The sequence below is a fragment of the Anoplopoma fimbria genome, chromosome 11 (assembly GCF_027596085.1).
Source record: "Anoplopoma fimbria isolate UVic2021 breed Golden Eagle Sablefish chromosome 11, Afim_UVic_2022, whole genome shotgun sequence".
NCBI classification, from domain to species: Eukaryota; Metazoa; Chordata; class Actinopteri; order Perciformes; family Anoplopomatidae; genus Anoplopoma; species Anoplopoma fimbria.
This window is the reverse complement of record NC_072459.1, coordinates 9,378,918-9,401,616: the sequence shown is the minus strand read 5'-3', so window position 1 is coordinate 9,401,616 and position 22,699 is coordinate 9,378,918. Positions and strand designations below refer to the sequence as shown.

The 22,699-nt window shown below is 42.5% G+C and overlaps 1 protein-coding gene across 1 annotated transcript in view; it reads right to left on the bottom strand.

Moving 5' to 3' along the window:
* fam20ca (FAM20C golgi associated secretory pathway kinase a) overlaps positions 1-20,927 on the bottom strand; it is a 35,566-nt gene extending 14,639 nt beyond the window's left edge. The window contains exons 1-3 of the mRNA XM_054607671.1: positions 20,321-20,927; positions 19,461-19,645; positions 16,307-16,385 (exon numbers count right to left, since the gene is read on the bottom strand). Of these exons, the coding sequence (XP_054463646.1) occupies positions 16,307-16,385; positions 19,461-19,645; positions 20,321-20,871 (815 nt within the window). The 5' untranslated portion in view covers positions 20,872-20,927. The remainder of the gene's footprint in view (positions 1-16,306; positions 16,386-19,460; positions 19,646-20,320) is intronic.
* Positions 20,928-22,699: the final 1,772 nt, after the last annotated feature.

Sequence of the window (22,699 nt, the reverse complement as noted above, 5' to 3'; positions counted from 1 at the left end):
AATATCTTGTCAAGTAAAATCAAGGAGGGTGGGAGAGAGACAGAGAAGGAATAAAATAACCTAAAATGACTTAAAAAACTAATTCCTTCAGCAAGCTGGAACTAGACTTAGGACTGTGTGTTGCTTTGGCAGAATCAAAGCATCCCCACATCTCACAAATATACATTTGCTAACACTGTATCACTCATATGTGTAGCATGAAGTGAAAAAGAGTGATGCAAATAGACAGAAAAGACTGATTAAAACAGTGCTGATGATGCAGCGTGGCGGTTATGTGCATGTGCTGTAGGGTCATGTACGGGAATAATACTGCTGTTTTTATGTATGCAGTGTGTGTGGAGTGTGTGTTCACTAAGGGGATTATATATACTTGAAGAATGGGACAGCTCTTTATGCTTATGGTTTGTCTCCCCTCTCTCCCACACCATCACACACAACAAACAAAACGCACATCGGTTTATCCTCAACAATCAGGAGCAACGCAGAGCCATTTATATTTACATATCCATCCACAGAGGATTAACCACTTTCAATGGCACAAGTCTGAGGCAATCCTTCACAGGCTGCGCAATTCATGACAGGCTTTGCACAGAATCCGAACTATGAATTATGCAGAACATACACAACGGGTATTCTTGGGTCAACAGCGGTTAGATGTCAAAATATGCAAGCTCGGAGATGTTTAGAACAATAAACTTCAAAATGTGTGTTGGCGCTGCACACTGACAGAATGTGATTCTTTTCTGAAGCTTTCCTCAATTTATTCTTCTACATAAATATTATGTATCTTGAACAATATTGCTTTTTAAGGCCAACCACCTGTTTCCAAAAAATACCAAACTGAATATCGTAACCAAGTTATCACCCATAAAAATGATGTATGCAAAGATTCACTGGGAATGCAAGAATGCAGTGGATTGTTTTTAACAGATTTCACAACCAGCCACCCAAGAGTGTCACAAAGAGCATTCATGATGTAAAAAAACAAAAACTAATACACATGAACAGGGGAGAAAAGTTCCTGTAAGATCTATTCCAGCAGGAAATTCCTCCAGAAAGCCTCTGCCAGTTGTCTCTATCCCTCACAGCTCCAGCAGTCGTGAGAGAAGGAGGGGGGAGTAGATGGGAAGTGAGTGTACTACAAAGAACCGACAGCCAGATTCAAACTACATAATGTGGGAAAAAGTGAAAGATGGCTCCCACCTTGACATTTCTGTTCTTACAGAGGCAACAAAAGATCAACAAAAGTTTGCAAAGGCCGACATTACTTCCATAATGAAAACAAACTGGATAACGCTCCGCCTGTTGGGATCAATGGGGATTTTAAGAGCTTTCCCTGTATGTGTGTTGGTGTGTGTGCGTGCAAGTTTCTGGCCGCACACAAAATCGATGGGTATTACCATGAGTCTTCATCTCACAGGGACTGAGTAACAAGCGCTGGTATTCAGCATGACATGTAAGCTGAAGCTGATGAGAGAAGGGTGGGAAAAAAAAACTGCAGGTCTAGCAAAACGTAGTCTCTCCACTCAGACTGAGGAGGATTTGGGAAAAGATAGTGAAAGCAGCTACACTTTCTCCTCTCAGTCTCAGTTCCCTCTGATTGTCCTCGGCATTTGACTGTCATCTGAAACACCACGGGTATGTTTTTAATGAGACGAGAAATTTATTTGAGGTTATAAAAGAATACAAGAAATTCTGTGACCAAGGCAAAAATACAATCATGTTCTCCTCTTCAGATAAAAATTCAAAGCAGATTCCCCGAGTGGAAATTGGCAGATGAGTGGGCCGGAATGAGTGCTGAGGAAGAGGAGACCGGAATACCTGCTGCCAAACCACATAAAACATCCATAAACTGAGAATCTTTACTGAGAGGATTTGCACGCAGGTCCATCCTCCAAGATAGCCTTTGGTACAGGCCATTAAGATTTATTTGATTATTGCTAAGTAGTTGCTGAACAGCAAACACCAATTACAGCAAATTATGTTAAATCCTGGGAAGCCATTTCCCAGACGCACCGTCCCAACACACACACACACGCACGCACGCACCACTCTCAGCAAGGACACGGAGGGTTTCTGTATGATTTGAGCCAAGAGAAGTTAATTGGATTGTGAGTAAGCATTGTGGACATCCTTTATTTTTACCCATCTGTTCCGGGGGAAAAAGACAATCCTATTATGTTGACCCAAAGATAAGAAAAAAACCCACATAAAAACGCACACACAAACCCACACTCTCTCTTTCAAATGTATAATGTTTCCCGTCAGGTTTTGTATCCACAAACACATCTCCATCACTTTCCCCCTCTTTCTTTTGCCTCTTATCACCTCCGTCCTTCTGATTTCCTTTTCCTTGAAGGGCAATGTGGCCGCTGGCCAGTCTCTCCAATCCCCATCTGTGTTTACTTAAACTGAACGTGGACAAACCACAAAAGCAGATGAAGACTGTCAGATGCAAAGATGCACACACTCACATGGCCACACACGTACTGTAAGCACACAGCCGCAGATCCACAGAGGCTTTCGTTTATTTTTGATTATCTCTGAAGACGTTTACGCTAATTAGTCCGATGTGAGTCTTGTTAAAATGCCATATTCCAACAGTGCATGACTGATGACAGAATAGCATTTGATTTAGGAGTGCCGTCTTTTGTTTTTAGCTCCCTAATGAATGTGTTTAATAATTACCTGAGAAGCTTTGGGGTAGTCGTGACAGCCTGTTCTGCTCAGCGCTAAAAGGTCTGGAAGTTTATCCATCACCACATTCAGCTCAGAGAGGGAACAGCTCAATTTTAGCTGTCAGTTATTTTCAACACCGCTTCTCCTCACCGTCCCAAAATGGATTCCACACCACCGAGTGAAACCTTACTGCATAAAACTAAAAAACATTGATACCTCGAACCAAAGAAAGCAATCAAACGAGTCTTTCCAGAAAGCTATTTTGCGGGCGAGGCCCCCAAATCGAGGCATGGATGTTTGTGCTTCGCTTCTCCCACAGCTGAACTTTTCTATTTAGGCCTGTCAACAGTCTTGTTGTGCTCGGTGGTTTGCGGTCAGATGCCGTTTCCTAAATAGAAACCATCTATCAGAGGCTAAGTGGTGGCTGAGAGATGTCATTGTGGTCATGAGTGGGTGATGGTGGTGAAGGAGGAAGTGGTGAAACCGCTGGAAAAACAGTTCCAAGGGTTGCATTTATCCTTGTGTAAGAGCTAAATGGGATGGAACGGTCCAGTGCACTTCAGAGGTAAATAGAGTTAATTTATAAGTGAAAGAAATACGGAGGGCTCTTCTCACTATAACCAGGTTTACATTTCTGACAAATTTATGTACTTTCAGTATCTATCAAAGACTTTCTAAAGATACACTAAAGCATTTATTCTAGTTCACTAATTGATGCTCACAATGAGAAGAGGCCAAATGAAACAGTGGCTCAAAAGTAAAAAGGCAAGAATCTGAAAGGCAACTTATTCTCTTCACTATTACTGGTCATACAGCATATCATGAGGCACTGTCCATGCATCATCGTGTGGCGGCTGCATTTTGTAATGTGACCTTCAATGTCACTGCAGACAGTTTCCCAATTAATTATCTCGTAATGATGATGTGTAGTTGGTGCATTGGTCCTCCTTGTGCATATACCTCACAATGAGGGACAAGATCGAATGCCGTGAAATTTTGAAAGGATATTTGTGGATCCTAACGTGTAACGACGGCTGATTTTGGTGATCTCAACCAACCAGTTGACACATTTCTTTAGAAGTACTGGATAAATAACCATGACATTTGGTATGTATATCCAAAGGAAGGTGCCCAAGGTATGAACAATAATGGCTTTGGTGATCCCCTGACTTTACGTCTAGTACGTATGTAAAAATATATGGAAGTACATGGATTTACACAAATATGTTGTACAGTTTTCTGAAGACTTTTATGATCCCCTGACTTTTCCTTGCACCACTAGGTTGAGGTTGTGGTTTTAAGTGGGATATCTTAACAACCTTCAGATAAAGTGTGTAACCGGCATTAATGATCCCTCAGGAGGAATTGCTATAACTTTGGTGATAGCTTAACTTTTTACTTTTTGCCACCATCAGGTCAGTCTAATCAGTCGAAGCTGTACCTTTTGTCTAGTACTAATTAGCAAAAGTTAGCAAACTAAAACACTAAAATAAGATGGTGAGCCTTCCAAATATCCCCATGTTAGCATTGTCAAAGTGAACATGTTGACATAAGCATTTAGCTTAAAGCGGCGCTTGGCCCAAGTCACAGAGCAGCCGGCATGGCTGTAGACTCTTGGTTTTGTACATTTTTCTATGATTTGGTAACAATTTATGATGAGTAAGGAAGAAAAATAACACATTTTTCTCATTTGTCTGCTGTATAAACCCATCACACAGATAGGCAATGCTAGCTGCACAATCAAGGAATAGAGGGTATTTTTATCTTTTAATACTTATGTTGCTAGACTCACCACATTACATTACAGTCATTTAGCAGACGCTTTTATCCAAAGCGACTTACAATCAGTAGTATATTACATATCATTCACCCATTCACACACTGATGACAGGCTACCATGCAAGGTGCCACCATCAGACTCTAACTAACATTCATTCACATCCAGTCCACACCGATGGCAAGCCTTCGGGAGCAACTTGGGGTTAAGTGTCTTGCCCAAGGACACATCGACTGCTGACCTTCTGATTGGAGAAACTACCTTGCTCTCCACTACGCCACAGCCGCCCCAACCACCAGCCCACAGGTTCACTCAGAGGACAGCTGATACTTGAGTCTGCTCCTGTCTATTGTTTCTTACTGCTCGGTCCATATCTAGTTATGCTACTGAGACCCTAAAAGGGTGTAGAAGATGGGGACATTGTTTTTTTTCTAAGATTAAAATAAGTAATATCATACATCTTGGGATTGAAAATGAAAGTCTACTCTGTCCTTTGTTCCATCTAACAATTAAAATAAGATCCAAGAGGAGATACCACATGCAGAAAACGCACACACCCTTCAATGCTTTATTTGTGAATCCCAGAGGTTTCGATAGCACTCCTTTTGTGAACAATCTTCTCAGCGGCAGCAACGCTGTCTGAGAGGCTCCCTGCACATCCAGCACAGAGGCTCTTCTGTTTGCATCACTGCTGCCCAGAGCTGCAAAAAGTAAGGTGGAAGGGGAGGGGTGACCCAGGCGAGCCCCTGGATCGGGTGGCCCGGTGATACCAGACCTGGCGACAGCAGCCCCTCCCACATCCTGCCCTGACAATGGGCAAAGCCAGGCAGAACCCTCTACTGGTTTAATTGGTAGACAATGATTGCATTCTCCTCCCCCTTCCACTGACCTCTGTCAGGGGGATAGGGGAGTCGCACATTGCCTAATTGCCACCTTGCATGGGACAGGCTTAGACATGTAAGGGCCTGACCCACAATGGATATATTAACCTCTGCGCATGTCACAAAAGGCCCAAGTTTCAGAGCCACAATGCTCTCCCTCTTTCTCTCTTTCGAAGAACTGTTGTTTCATTCATTCGACCTGGAGAGACTTTCAGGTGGACTGTGATAGATCTACCTGGGAAAAGTTGTTATCTAATTACTGAGCTCAGTTGTAAGGGCTGGTGCAGTGCGTGTGGTCCCATTGTTAACGGGCAACAGTTGATTAAGTGACAGAGTAACAATGAGGCATGTGTGCTCTGTCATTTTCAGACTGCTGTAAAGAGAAGAATCATCCCCTTTTGGTCCGTCTAAGCCCAAACGATTATCCACATTATAGCTTCTGAGACATGAACTTAAAAACACGAGGGCCATTAGCAAGATGTTATGTCACAAAGCAAGTTGGTGTCTAACTTGTCAGGGTAAATTGCTTAAATGCAAGGTCTTAATTGCAGATGGGGGGTTAACCAAAGCACTTGAAGAGTTATCCTTTTAAAATCCCCTTCATTCAAATGCAGCATTCCTAAGTACTCTGTATGATAACCTACCTGGGACATTTTGTGTAATTTCAGCAGAAACAGCTGCTGAAGGTACACAAATTATCCCTCTCATAAGTCAAGGTTTGGCCTGCTTTCCTCGCCTCATAAAAAGAGATTCTTGTTTGAGATGTCTACAATTCAGCTCCTGGAGGGAAATTAATTTTTAGCATTCCAGACAAATGCGGCAGCGACATTCCTAGCGGGAAAGCTTTTTCCCCCATACAGTATTTTGGACTATAATTATATGTTACGATGGGTGAGGAACATAACCACACAAAGCAGTGAAAATAACTGGTCCAGGAACCACAACAAGCATGCACAACTGGAAGAATGTTATTCACTTGGATGTGGTGTAGCACAGAGGAGCACACACGCTCTGGTCCCAACCACAGAGCCACAGGCATGGACACAAATTCACAAAAACACAGACATACACCGCTCCACGTTTCACATATCAGACTTTTGGTTTGAAGAACTAACACTCTTTTTGATCTAGTCATCGAATAAAAATCATTTCGGCCTACTGTATGTAGCTGATTTATTGTAGGAAAACAGTTTTGACTATTTCAAACCACCACATCACCAACCACCATGTTCGCACCTCAAAGGTACAAAAAATAAAAATACTTACACTCGTGTCGATAAGTATACATTTGTAAATGGATATTCTGAGTATTAAAAAGTTTTTAAGACAATCACAATAAGGGAAAATGTTTATTTCAAAACCCTTAATCCGCTTATCTGCTCTCTTTACAAGAGAAGATTGGTTAGCTTAGCATACTGGCTGGAAACAGGGGGAAACAGCTAGCCTGGCTCCGTCCAATGTTAACAAAACCCACATACTAGCACCTCTAAATCTCACAACTGAAAATGTGATATATAGTTTTTATAAGACTTACTATCCTGAAGTCTCTGCGGGTTGCCTAGCAACTGTGAAAACAGCACCACAGAACGTTATTGGGCAGGTTTTTCTAGCTACTGCAAACTACTCCTTTACTATTGCTCACATAAACTGTACGTACATAATGATGGCGGAAATTGAATAAGTGTGATAAAACTGCTCATGTTTCTCACTTCATCTATTGAACTCCATTTCCATAACAATATTGTTATAAACAATAGCAGTGATGACCAGAACTAAAGAACAATAACCCAGGTTGTAAAAAAGAATGGAAAATTGACATAATGTGGCACATTATTTTGTAATAAGATGCGATATTGAGGTATGAATGCTGATGATTGGGGTCATTGTCATTAACTCTACGCTACACACACACACATATACACATACACACTCATAATTAGTATCATCACGAGCAACTCAGCTGGCCTGTAATCACATTATGATTTGGCTACTCACAGCCTGGCCACATTACACTGTGAGTGCATAAACACTTGTTAGACGGAGAGAGAAAACGGGGAGAATCTAAAAATACAGAGCAGCGAGGCGAGGGGCAAGCCGAGGATTAGTACCGCCTCAGCGATTCAAACAAACAAAGTCCAAAAAGGAGCACGAACGGGAGGTGGAGACAGAGAGAGCGATGGACGGAGAGAAGGAAGGAAGGGAGGGATGGTGAAGAAAAAACGCTACTTCCTCAGGAGCTGACCTAGTAAAGCATTCATGAGAGATGTCTTTATGTGAAGTGTCTGAGAGTGGGGAGGGTGTGAGGGGAGTTTAAGGCTCAGGAGTCTAAAATAAGACAGTCCTCTGTGTTTCAGTGTCTGTGTGTCAAAAAAAAGAAGTGATTTGAGATTTGAGTTGGTATACAAGCACGTTCAGTGCAAGACGCCGCACTGCCGACCTCTCGAATCAAGAATAGATGACAGGCTGAGAAACAGACAGAGAAGAGTGAGACACAGACAGAAAGAGGAACATGAAAGATGTAACTTATTTTGAGAAGATTCCGCCGATGGAATAAGTATGAGTCCGTGGTAAGTATTGTATGACAGATGTGAATGATATGAAATGAATGCAGAAGATCCAGAGGCACACTTTAATGACGAGACATTAAAGATAACAAGCAGAGCACACATAAATGATTGACACTCCAATTAAAACATTACACATTGAAAATTTGCAGTAGGCTTTATGAATATTTCACTAAGCTTTATTAAAACGTCCTTCACTTATGCCAATTCTCTACTGAGATAAGTGTGTGCGCTGATGGCGAAACAGATGTGACAAACCAGCTGGTTACACGACTGTTTAAGCATCAGACTAATTAACTGGCTCATCTCACAGCCTTTAAGAGGTCAACGCATCACAGCGCCCACGCACTAACTACACTGGACACACACACACACACACACACACACACACACACACACACACACACACACACACACACACACACACACACACACACACACACACACAAACAAAACCTTGCATACATGCATGGTTAACCAGATATAAAACACTTCAAGTTCAAACACATGCAAACAACCCACATCATTTGCTAAGCAACGCCGCAGTGTGGAGCTGAGAGATCGAGTATTTCATTACTTGGTTATTTTTTTTACATTGATGTGTGAAACAGAAAAAGTATAAATTAGAGTGTAAATGAGGTAAAAAAAATAAAATAAATGAGAACGTACATACATGTTAGAAAGCCATGCTGAGACTATCGATGTTGCAACAGTATCAGTCTGAAGCTGATTGTCACAAAACATAGATTGAATAAAGGTGGCGAGAGTTCATGATGGGGATGAAAGGGGAGCACGTAAGGAAGGGGGAGGGGGAGAAACGAGGCTGTGTAAGATGAGCAGTCCTCAGCCACATTAGAGCACCTTAAAAAACAAATGAATCGTAAAGACCCGCAGAGGGAGTCTCTCGTGCCCAAAGCCTAAGGAAGAGCCGCTGGGTCTGGCCCTCTGCGGCTGCCTGGCTGAGAGTACAAAGCTGCATGAGAAACAGATGTTGTGAACGCCTGACACCACAACACTCTCACTCTGTGTGTGCGTGTGTTTGAGTGAGAAATATAGACAATAAAATGTAGAGGAGGAGCAAATGAGATAATATCTAACAGCAGACATTATTCCCCTGAAAGCAAAAGTTATTTCTGAAAAAGATCAAATTACAACTTTACAACTTCTTTTACTGCTGCAAAGAACTGTTACTCAAAGTAAATACCAGACTGTTAAAGGTACAACAGCTTTAATTCAAAACATCTGGGTATAACTATGGGTAAGCTTAGGGAAAGAGTGTGGCTGTCAGATAAACTCTGGTCAAAGTGTGTTTCAGGTAAGGCAAGACATTTGGTTAATGTAGAAAAGGCAAATGTTAATGCAGGTCTGTGATGAGATGCAAACTCCATTCATCCCATCCACCACACCCGTACTGTTTGCCTCACAATATAAAGAGGAAAAGTACACCCTGTACTGCACATTCATTATGAGAAATGGAACAATACGGATGAAATTCCACGCTGCTATTCCACAAACTAACATGATTTAGCCTTAATTTAATCATGTCTGATATGAAATAAACAGTCGCCCCTTCATTCATCAAGTTCTGAAAGGTTTTTTATAAGGAATCAAATTCAAAAACTAGTCCTAGTCTACACTGTTAACAAAAACAATGAGGATTTGCTCTAACTATGCACTTATTGCATTCAAAATGTAACCTTTTGAAATAAACACATTAACTACAATATAAACTACATAACTACAGCAGTTTCATAACTTCAGCATGATAAAGTAAAGACTAACCCCGACACGGAAGTTCAACACACTCAAACTGTTTTGTTACGGTTAAGTGTTGTACAACACGCTTAGGCAACTCTTTCTCTGTCTACATCTGTCAGACAGTGCTGACAGGTTTTTCTTACACATCTTACATTATCCTGTATTTTTTCTTCTTTCATTCTCTTTTACTTTATTCTCTTTCTCCAGACACACATCTGCAAATATGGAAACAAGTCAAACAAGTCTCTGACACGCTTTGCGAGGACACTCAAAAGAGAATCAAAAACACTTCCTGGATGAACAGAGAAAAACTGCAAACACTTCTCTGCCAACAAACCACATCTTCTTGCTACAGCTTGTCATTGATTTCAGCCAGATCAGACAACTTGGCACCTCGAGCTGCTCTGTCCCCTGCCAGCTTTATATATACTTCACTTAATGAGGAAGTCACATTGATATCATCATTGATATGCTGTTAAACAACAGCATGATAGGTTTTAAATAAATTATTTCCGAAATATCCTTGGCTGTAAGGTCTTGTGTGCTTGTGTGACTCAGTGGTGACGGCTGTGAGTAAAATCTGATGCCAGGAGGTCCGTTCAACCAGAAAGGATACATAGTTACAGTTTACATAACCTATCAGCACGTGAAAAGATAGTTATGATGATTCAGCTTTTTATAGTATGCAAGATTGAGGTCACAAAACTTCCTCATGGTCGGAAAGACGAGGATGTTAAAATTGAAAAGAGTTGACGTTTCATCACATTTGAAGCCTCTTTATGTGCTTCAAGGCTCTTTGACTTGTCAGGGTGGAAATCATTAGGGAAGTGTTAAATGGTGAACGGTCGGGACTGAGTGAGCTAGTTTTCTATTGTGTGTGTGCAGGCAGAGTGTGGGCTTGCAGTCTTCACCTTCTGTGTGATATACCCACAGCTCTGAGTGAGCAGCTACAGCTGCGACTTGGCTCGCTGCTCGCGGATTTTCCAGTACCAGCCCCGGGTGATGGAGGGTGCACGAACCTCGTAACCCCCACAGCATCATTCTCTTTGCAGCATGTGTTCACATGTAGGTGTATGTGTTTGTCTGTGTATGTGTGTATGTGTGTGTGTGTGTGTGTGTGTGTGTGTGTGTGTAAAGCGCAGCTGTGGGAACAGCTGTCTATAGTAACATGCTTCATTTGTGCACACTCCCAAAGATGAGCTCAGACTGCACCTCTCAAAAGTGTGTCTAACATATGAGAGCCAGCGGCATTCTTATGGCCCATGTGGGGGCTCTTTAGGGAAACAGTGTTATACAAGTGACTACCAAAGAAGAGGACTACTTTTTTTTTGTCTTCAAGGTTTAAGATAATGAAAAAAGATGTTAAGAGATGAAGATGATTTCAAAGAGGGAAATAATTTTGTCTTAAAGGTCCAAGATAATGAAAAAAGACTGCACAAATATACCAAATACCCCTTCTGAATTCATCATCATGTTCTAACATGATGATGAATTCAGAAGGGGTATTTGGTATATTTGTGCAGTGCATGCTACATATGTATAGATTTACATGTATATGTAAATTTACAGTGTGCTTAAAAGCATGTATGCAATGCAATCATGCTGTATTCAACCTTGAAATGAGATGGTTGTGAAGCTCCATGTTATTGCTTTTTTTCCCCCAGAATGTGAGACCATTTTCCTTTCATCTGGTTTCTATTCATGATTCATGTAACTGCTGGTGTGAGGACAGGGACAACTCAATCTATGACGTATGTGTCAGTTTTTATTTAAATGTAGACCACAGGTGCTTGTTATCTTGACAAGAGATAATATGCAAACTAATCTGAAATACCTGACCCAACGAATCAACAGGTAAACGTGGGGACCTAGGAGTGCCAACCCTGTGGAATAACAGACCGGCTCTAGGAACGTTGAATGTCACCTCTCTGGTGTGGAAGGAAGACGAAGAGAAGCGGCACCAACTAGGTATAGTTGGTTGGTTGCTGGTGGTTCCCATTTTTAAAAAAAGGGGATCAGGGAATGTTCTCCAATTATCTCACTCTGCTCAGACTCCCCCCTTTGAAAGTTTATTCCAGAGTGCTGGAAGGGAGGCTGTGAGGTTGTGGCGGACCATTGTGGTGAAGAGGGAGCTGAGCCGCAAGGCAAATGTCTAAATTTACCAGTCCATCTACGTTCTGTTCCTTTGGGTCATGAGCTTTTGGTAGTGACTGAAATAACGAGATTGCTGATGCCCCCGCCCGAAATTAGCTTGATTTGTAGGGTGGCTGGGCTCAGCCTTAGAGATAGAGTGAGGGGCTCAGACATCCGGAGGGCCCTCAGAGTACAGCCGTCCTTTTTTGTGTTCAAAGGGACCAGCTGAGGTGGTTCGGGCGTCTGATCAGGATTCCTCCAAGACGCCTCCCCTTAGAGGTTTTCCAGGCCGGTCCAACTGGTGGACCAAGAACAAGCTGGAGGGATATTATATCTAGTCTATCTCGGTCCCCCAGGTAGAGCTGTTTAAGTGTTGCTTGGGAGAGGGATGTCTGAAATAACCTGCAAAGCCTGCTGCCCCCGGGACCCAGCCCCGGATAAGCAGGTAGTAAATAGATAAATGGATGGATGGATGGATGGATGGATGGATTAACTGGTAGTTCTCGTCTATAGAAAATAATTGTAAGCAGCAGATGAATTCTCCAGCATCAAGCTTACCATAAAGACCACGAGCCATCAAAAACACTTTATGAACAGCTCGGTTTCCTCTTGCACTTTACACAAATGCATGCAAATCATTAAAAAAAAATCATCAATCTTTCATGAGAGGATCAATAACCAGAGCAGGGAGAGGCTTCCTCCAAACAACATTAGATGGGTTCAGCCCTAATAGAATCCCCCATCTACAGAGAGGATCCATGGAGGAATGTCAGTCGTAACCCAACTGGGGCACAGCGGATATGACGAGGCCTTCAAATGAACTTTTGGTTATGAAACAGCCAGCAGATGATAAAAACGTAACAGCCTCTTGGGTGTTGCAGCTAAGAAACCATCCCCACTGGCTTTACCAGCGCTAGAGCTTGTCATAACTGATCTGGTTCATGCAGATGAGCATTTCTCTTGATTTCCCACGATGCTAAAGGACAGCCATGTGTGCCCTCTATATATATATATTTTGTAGCACATGTGTTTACATGCAACAAACCCTGTGCGTTGATATAACAGCTCTTGGCACAACAATAAACAGGGACGATCAAAGTTATTTTTGCTTTTCCTGCACTGCATCATTTTGAACTGTGAGACTTATCAACAAAATCAAAGTGAGGGGGGGGGGGGAAACAGGCTTGTCAAACAGCATATGATGGAGAAATTAATTCTTTCTTTGCATATCTGAGGCTTACACCTCCTTCAATCCCTCAACCCTCTGTCTGACAAATCCAATTAGCATGACATGAACATTGTGGTTCTGTATACACACCACAACCAGGATCTTGGCAGGGGATGGGTAAGATGGGGCACCAGGGACCGGAGCCAGACAGACAAAGAGGCCTGGCAATGGAGGGTCTCCGCTCAGCCTGTAACCTGCCTCCAGCTGGAGGACCCGGTTCCTTGACAGGTTGGCAGTGCTAACTGCTCTCCTACCCTCTGGTCTATCTCTGCCTGTCATCTGTCTTCCAACACCAGCCCTCTCTCTGTTCACATGCCACTTCATTCCTTGCCATCCTTATTCCCAACCATCTGATATCTGCATCTTTCGTTCAAATTTAATTTGAATTCATTTTTGTTTGCTAAAGATTTTTCTCATGGTGACACCACTATAATTCATCCTCTTTCTACTAAATGTAGTCAAGGCATCAGTGCAGAGACCTGCAGTTTTGCATGAACTGACCTCTGAAAATGATTCACAATATCCACATCTGGTAAACTATATTTGTACTTGTTTGGTTGTCAGATTCAAATTCTTGGGAGAATCATGAACATTTGGCCCGCACCAATTTCAGAGGAGATACTTTTTTGTTTGGGGAAAAACAGTGTGCCGTGACCTTAATGACTTAACCAAATTGCAGTTTGAAAAACTAAACGAGCGTCTTCTACCCCATTGTGGCGCACACTTTAAATCACCAAACATGATCATAGAGCTTGTCAGACAAATGAAACCGAGCATCATACTCTTTTTTCCCCAGAGCTGCACAGAGAAAAACATCGCGTGGAGGTGTCTGGCAAGCTGTCAGCTTGTGCAGTCTCCTGGTCCATGCCAGTGTACAGATTTGCATTCAGCTCAAAGAAGGCCTGAAACATCAAAGCCTCTTTGAAGCACCACTTGATGCTGCACAATAGGACAGGTGAAGAAAAAACAATGCAACAAAGCAAGGCTCTGAACTACTGTACCCAGAATGCACCACAGATCCTAAAAATAAAAGTGGAACACCTCAATGCCATCGTAGATACAACAAAACTTCATGATGTGCGTTAACAAAAGTAGAACAAAGGTTATCTTTCTACATTATTTTTTCCCAGACAACTGATATTTTCTTTCTATTTACGCTCTGAAGACTTTTGTATAATATCTGTAAACATTGGAGACAGATGATTGTGACAGTCAAAGCAAGGAGTTTGAATACAATATGACAGGCTAAATAAAGAGCTGCAGGAATCTGTAGCATATAATTCAGAACCTGACATGTAATTACTGTCAAAAGAGTTTCTGACAGCAACTGAGAAAGAATGTTTTACTTATATCTACTGTAAGAAATGGGACCTTTTCTTTTTCATTTTATTGGAGTGTTAGGTATCCAATCGCTGCTAAGTTTACGACATAATTTCAATTTTGAAATTAAACTTGAACACAAACAATTAAATAATTTACTTTCTAGATTCTCATAACTCTGAACCTGAGGCTTCAGTCTTTCAATCAGCTAAAGGAGTGTGGTAACAGACATACTTTCTTCATTCTCAGGCATAAAAGTAAAGTACTAGTAGTATTTTAAGTCCAAAGACATACATAAAGATGTACACTGCATATATTTTGTCATGCAGACATTTCACACATTGACAACCTTTACTCCTAAGGAACTCACTCAATCTTTGTTCTGAAACCAACAATGTCTATATAACAAGACATTGCATGACTGCTGATAATGCATGACTTTCCCTGATACTATTAATACCAGATGACACTCAGAGCATCAGCCAACAGCCTGACCACACCTCACAACACTCTCCTTCTTTATCCCATCCTGACGTCACATGACTCATGCATGGGCACATATTGTCCATGTTGCCTAGAAGCAGCCTGTGAATGCCTCATCCAATCAAACATGTATTCAAATCAAAACAGACGCACACACACACACACACACACACACACACACACACACACACACACACACACACACACACACACACACACACACACACACACACACACACACACAAAACCACATAGGATATTATCTGTTCCTGTCAAATATGACTATTCCATTGATGCCTGCTGGATTCTGTTGTTGGCGTGAAAGATTTGCATGTATGGAACCTAAAATTAGTACTCAGCTTGTCATTGTTTGGACCATATATTCTCTGCGCCCAAGTTTGTAAACTATGCCTCATGTTCTAAAAATCCATTCGCCTATTGACCTTGAAATTAAATGCCAAGTTAGGACACAGAAAAAGGACTCTAAACTGTCACTGCTGCTGTTTTTGAGTATATATAAAGAGAGCTGTAAAGTTGCACTACTTTCAGGTAAAGAGGAGCTGAATAAGGGGACACGGACACCAAACATTAGGTGAATAAACTGTGAAAAAACGGTGCAGCCTCACCATAAATCAGGCCCTGACAGGGAAAAGATATAATGTTTCATCATTCATTTCCAAGCTGATGTTGACCTAGCAGGCATAAACTCCGTATCCTCCCATTAGAGTGGCTTTGGCTGCTATGGTAAGGGAAGTGGTTCACTTGAAATAAAGAATCGCCACAAACTAGACCTGTGCAGGTTGTCAAGGTGTGACACTTTGAGCTTTCACAAGTATTAATCACCAGTTCTGCACGAAAAACTCACACAGCCACCCCCTCTGTCAGTCTCCTTGTCCCTCTCCCAGGATCTTACACTCTCCACTGGGGCTCTCATGTAGAAACCCATTATACATTTCATAGCAATCAGACCAGGCTCCTGAGCAATTACTTCCAGTTGGCCTGGACGCTGTTTATTTGCGTCGGCATGGGAATTCATCGGGCAAATCTCAGACAGCTGAGAGGGAGGGTATTTCTTTTTCATGTGCCAAGTGCCTTTGCTAGCATATATGCCTCCCCAAAGACGTCTTGATGATGGCTGGATGCTCATTTTAATTAACACATAAGCCTGTTGATGTTAATTAAAAAGCAGACAAAAAAAGATCACACAGAGGGGAGAGCTGTATATCCAAACACACTGAAACATGCAGCGGCAGTGCTTGGCACTTATTCAGATGAGATTTCATGTAGCCCTTCTTGAAACATATGCATTACAAGTGGGCACATCAAACCGAGTATAACAAACAGATTTTTGATGTTTGATGAGAAATGCATTTAAAGCAGAGAAACTGCTTTTTAGATACTGTGACGCTGATAATATCTGCGATACCCAGACCATTTGGTGTAGAGTAATGTAATGTAAATGTAGTCCATCAGTGCTACTTACTTCATGGGCTTGAACAGAGCTTGTCCATAGTTCTGGAAAGTCATGATCAACTTCAGCTGGGTGCCTCCTGATTTCATGGCTGAGAGAAAAACAATTGAGATGTTAGATGAGTATTTGCAGCAAACACACACACACACACACACACACACACACACACACACACACACACACACACACACACACACACACACACACACACACACACACACACACACACACACACACACACACACAAATATAAACCCCAAAACACTGAAATACACTTCCACATATGCACAGCTGTTTCATTATTTGCCAATTTGGAGGACGTAATTTGGCATGACTGCATAATAGAGCTATCACATCTGCTGACCAATTTGCCAGACACTGTACAATCAAAGTGGCAGTTAGGAGGTGGGTGTGACTGAGAGACAGAAATGGCGTGAAAAGCATCTGCTGACAACTACCGCTAGTTCTGAGTTTGATGAAACTGAAAAAATGGACAGTTTGAATGAGTGTAAGAGTGACTCTGTCTTTACAACATGTGTCGCTTTTGAGAGAGCCAAAAAAAAGAAAGCACCGTGATAAGAAGTACCCTCATTTTTGGCACATTCAGTCCACTGACACTACAATTCAGCAGCCTATTATTATTATTGTACAATTACATTTTAATAAGCCCCTTGTGTCAATACTTGGCTGATACTTCATTTCCTAAATCAAATCAAAAAGAAACTGCGTGTTTCCATCCATGTGTGTATATGTGCACATAACAGCACTGTTCATGAACAGATTAATCCCAGTACACGGAAGTGCTTGTGCACATTAGACTCTCCATGACCACTTCTCCTCTCACTCCCACCAAACTGACACCCATGAGCAAAACATGGGCCAGGGCACAAGTCTCTGACTATCAGTCATGTCCACAGTGTCTCCCAGAGGCTGATGGAGCCGTAGCTTCTTGCCTGCCTCCGACTCAAACAAAGGCACCGCCAGGCCCGTCTAAATGCCTTGTGTTTCCGTCATAATGGACAGGCTTTCGGGGGATTTGCCCATTTATTACAGCGCATTAACTTGAGCATATTACACAACACAGCGCTTCTGCCTAACCCCAATATCAACATAAGCCCCATGTAGTGGACTCACTTATTGAATAGCTTGCCGGCTGAGTAGCTGGCTGCACTCTGCCAACTACACAGAACTGTCTTTTGTGTTTTATCTTGGTGTTTCTCTCCTCTTTTTTTCTCCTTCCTTGTTTGTACATGTCATCCTTTTATTCATATTGTCTCTGCTATGCTCTGTCTGTCTCACTTTGCTTTACTCACCGCTGGCAAGCCTCCCCATTTACCGTGACTCATTTTCAAAGCAACTGTATTTTACATCCACTGGTGCACAGAGTTAAACCCACATAACCTGAGGTGAGCGACTCTTCTTCACGACAGAAGATGGATATTGAAAGTAGATTGGAATGAAAAGCCAGTGAATGCACCAAGAGCATTATGCCTACACATGTGCCAGATTTGCTGCAGCCAGGTCAAGTGGATAGTGCCCCAGAGTAATCTTTAAACTTGGGAAAGCTATACAGCAAACCTAAAAACAACTGGACTATGTTTTAATACCTTGACCTTTGACCTTGAACCCATAAGCCACAATCCTTGAGGGGCTGACCTCAATTCTTTACTCTGTGCTGGACGTTTATAAAATTTTGTTTCTAATTGGAAACTACAATAGTTAATCCCCCGTGAAAAACCCCAGCAGAGCTCGGCTGATTGTTTCTATGGATTGAATCGGCGCTGACATGCGATCAAACATGACTTGAACAACAGCAAACTTCAACAAGACATTCTTTTGATTCTCCGAAAGGCCATCTGTCTCGGTATCAGAGCGAGGATGTATGGGCCTCTGTTGATCTATCCATCCATCTCTCGCTGTGTTTCTCAAAGCATCCACAAATGAATCGATGTAGTCTTTTCTGAGCCTTCATGTTCTCTGGTCTTTCAATAAGCTCCAGGCCTCGCCCACCACCATCACATCGCCTTCCCATCCCATGATGATAAATCCACCCCGCTCTCACCTGTGCCACCTCACGGCACTGCGCGTATGATTTATGAGTCCAGCTGGAGACTGAACAAAAGGCCGCAGAGGGACAGACACAGAGGAGGGAGGCACTGCTGCACAGAAAACGCTGATCAGAGAGACTTGAGACAGATATGAGGCGCATTTGTGCTTTAATTGCGGGGCACAAAAGCTATAATGCGTGCTTCCAGGCACACATAATGCACTAGGTTCTCATTTCAGAAGACAGACGTGTGTTTTTCTAGGTGTGTCTGGGCACAGATTGATGGTTTATATATTATAAACTGAGGCGACCAAAAACACACAAACTATTAAGCTTAGGGTGAGATGTGTATAGCATGAATGATGAATGATTGTGAGCTGCCAGAGGGACTCATAACAAAGAGTGGTGACAGCGTCAATAAGAAATACAATGACAGTGATGCATGAAGAGATAGAGAAAACAACAGGCCCCTGTGGAGGATATTTTGGTATTCATTGTCCAGTTTTTATGAAGCCATTATAGCAAAGAATGATAACGTATTTTCACACTGAGATCTATTTCACAAAGATTTGTTCAAGATTGTATCAGTGCAATGAGAAATAAAAAAAAAAAAAAACTACAATAAAGTCATTTACAGCAGTGGAGAAAAATATATATCAGTCTTACAGCAGACCTGTCTCTTAAAAAAAAAAATATTTGACCTGTCAAATCATTTGCAGAAAAGACTTATTCTTAATGGAATCTTTGCACCCTGACATATTTTTAGAACATATTTTCTCAAAGCTTGCCTTGATGCACAAGTTCTCCTACTCTTGCATTGAATTTGCACTTATTTATCATCTGATCTTAAAGCAAAGTGTCTACAAGTGAAAAACATTGATGGATATTTAGGAATGAAAGCAATTTTTGGACATTCAGACTTGGTCGAGGGAAATTATTCTCTATGGTTCACTCCATCTTTCCTGCCAATAAGTTTGCCAGAAGATGTTCAGCTGTGACATTTTTTTTTAAAGCATGTGTGATCCTTCTTTTCTACCAATCTGTTATCCATCCTTACTTTTAATTTAGTAACACAGCACATGTTTTCATTCAAGGTGTACGATTTGGTGACTGACTCACCGACGCTGGTAATCCTCTGTGTGACCAGGTCCTTCAGGAGGGCGTCCAGAACAAGACTGTGTCTGGAGTACAACTCATAGCGGTTGATGCCGATGTGAAAACGTAACCAGTTGGGGTAAGATTCTGCCATCACCTCTCCCGTTGGAGAGAACTCCTCCTCCTCTTCGTTCCCCTCCTCATTGTGCCTGGAAAACAGATAGAGTAGAAGAGGTTTAACAAGCAGTTGCGGTGCAAGCAGATTCCTGTTGAGATTCTTTTCAGTCTTTTGTAATTGATGGGTACAATATTTGTTGCAGTCTCAATATCGACTAACCGTATCGGAAAAATTCTTGCAGAAGGGAGGCTTTTTGCACAGAGCACTTCATTCTAGTAACATATTGATTTGTTACTATTATAAGGTTAAATTCAGTTTTAATGATAGGTACATAAAATAATCCAGCTTGATGGTAACTCATAAAGTGTGTGCCTTCAAGGGGAAATAGGTGGGTGGAGGCAGCAGATGCATCTGTGGACATTATGGTGGAGGCAGAGAAAACAGACAGATTTATGAACCTGTCTGCTGGTTTAAGTATTATTAAATCAGACAGACGAACAGACATACATATATTTTCACAGGCAGGTGTATCATGATTTGCAGGCCTGCATGGACACGAGCTACATGAATTCAACAACTTCAACGTAGATATCAGATTACTAATATAACATAAACATGTAATATCACCTACTTTTGGTCCCCTTCTTCCATCCCATTCCTATCAACAGCCAAATAGGTTAAAGCAGTCTGTACAAGGTCCCACTTGTAACCCTTTAAGTTTTTTCTGTTTTTTTTTTTTTTTTTTTACACATTTCCATCAGCTTACCATCCTTGGTTCCCCGTTGCTTTGGGATAAAACCTGATGTCAGTGTTGACGTTGAACAAAGTGTCATCGTTTTTGAGGGGAGGCAGGTCGACCTTGTAGAAAGGATGCTCAAACAGAGCAGCCAGGCGGGACACACCGCGGGCAGGCACGGTCCGACCCCCGCTCGCGTCTCCGATCAGCAGCTTGTGGTCCTCCGCCTTCCCCGCCGACGGTCTCATCCGCCTGAAGGACTCCGCTCGGTCCCCGGCTGCCGTGATCTTTTCCAGGGAGTGCGACGTGAGGTTGGAGCTCGGCTCGTTGCTGAAATCCTGCAGGATTCTCAGCGTGTGTTTGTTAGGCCAGCCCGCTTCGGCCGCGGACATGGCGCGTTGCTTCCCCCAGCCCTGCGACTCCACGCCCGGGTGCTGAGCGCACTGACAGCCGCCGTCCCCGCCGTCCGCTCCCGCCGCCCGCTTTTCTAGTTTCGGTAACAAGTCTATCATGATGTGCATGGTGCACGCGACCAAAAACACCATGAGGATCAGCACTCTGAATTTACGAAACAATATCATCTTTATATATGTTGGTTTTTTTTCTTTTCCTAATAGGATCTAAGCGCAGCGCACCTTACAGCACCGACACTGATGTCCAACACTGTTATGCGATGACAAAGCAGCAGTGTCAGGTTGAAGATGTACTGTGATCATTATTATTATTCTATTCTATTCTTGTTTTTTTTTTTTTTTTTTTTTTACAATAGTCCAAATTGTTTATTCCCAGACAGGTGGACTGACCGACACATTGTGAGCTGTGGACACTTCACTGGCAGCGCTCTCCATTCATTGTGGACCAGAATGCCGCGTTGAGGAGGAGGAAGGACCGAGAGGAACCGGGGAGGAAAAGGACAAGAGGCTTCTTGTTAAACACACCGATATTCTTCCTCAAATCTGCTTCCTCGTGTTGCTGCCAGCACGGAGTGAGATGTAAATTGTGTCATAACTGAAGAAGAAAAAAAAAAAAAAAAAAAAAAAAAGTTACAGAAGAGATCGGTATAGTCCACAGCCTTCCTTGTATTTATGACGAATTGATAATTAAAGAAGAAAGGGAGAATTCCATAAAACAGCTGATCCGCTGAGATGCTGTCCCGCTCCTGCTGTGCCTCGTTGGGATCGGATCAGAGACTGGGCTGGCAGGTGTAGGGATCCTGGATGTCATTTGTCGCCCCCCGACCCCCACCACCACCACCACCTCCCTTAACACCGCCTTGTCTTCCTTCCAAGTGTTCATCCACGGTGTGGGTGTGTTAAATATTATGATCGGAGCCCTCCGAGCCCAGCCTCGGTTGCGTCACGAGGAAGAGGTTGGCTGCGTCTGCACATACAGGCACTGTGGCACTAGTGACATGAAAGGCGAGCTTCAGGGAGGAAAAATATGTGGACCGAAAGCCTTTGAGGCTGCAACTCCGCTGCACGCAGCCAGAGGGCGTTGGCACAACCTGAAACACTGTGCTGGCTTTGTGCTGTGATATACGATCTGAAGAACAATGAGTATGTATACTACATGCAATTCTTCAAAGTCCTCAATAAGGTACTGATGGTACCTTATTACCTTATGGTAAGTGGGCTCCTTGAGGATGAGCCAAGGGGGTTCAGCAGCGAACCAGGAATATTTGGAATTCATTCAACATTTATGAGGCTGACGCAAGGACAGATGACAGATATACTATTATATATATTAATACCAGACAGAAAAGCCTGTTTCTTGAGACAAAATAAAACACGCTGGCCAAAACACACACACACACACACACACACACACACACACACACACACACACACACACACACACTCTTACACCGACACACCTATCTAATTTTAAGGACATAGATTGTTGGAATCTATATTAAGCTCCCGAGAGAAAAGGAGGCAGCTGATTTATAAACTTGCACACATAAGCAGAAATGAAGATAAAGGGCCAGATGTGTGTTTCTGTGGCCTCCTTCTCACACACAGTCATACTGTACCACAGGAACTTTAGTTACGTATTGTAACTCCAGATTCTAGAAGACTAGGTGTAGCCCTCCAAAAGCTACCCTATTGGGTTTATCCCTATGTGCATGCACAGTCATGAAGATTTTTGTTGTCGCCCATGGTTCTGCTTAGGCCCCCCTTACAACATACAACAGCCAGGCGACCATAGTTCTGCTCCTGATTCAAACAAGCATTTCTTTAGCTGGTGTAGGTGGAGCCATAGGGGCCTTAATCTTAGAGAATATAATGTAAGGTACAATATGTAGCTAATAGTATTGGCCTTCGCTATGTGGTTTAGGGTGAAGCTGATGTAGTCTATGCCCCACTGTGACACAAAGGTCTACAAGCAGACTGCACCGTGTATTCGGTA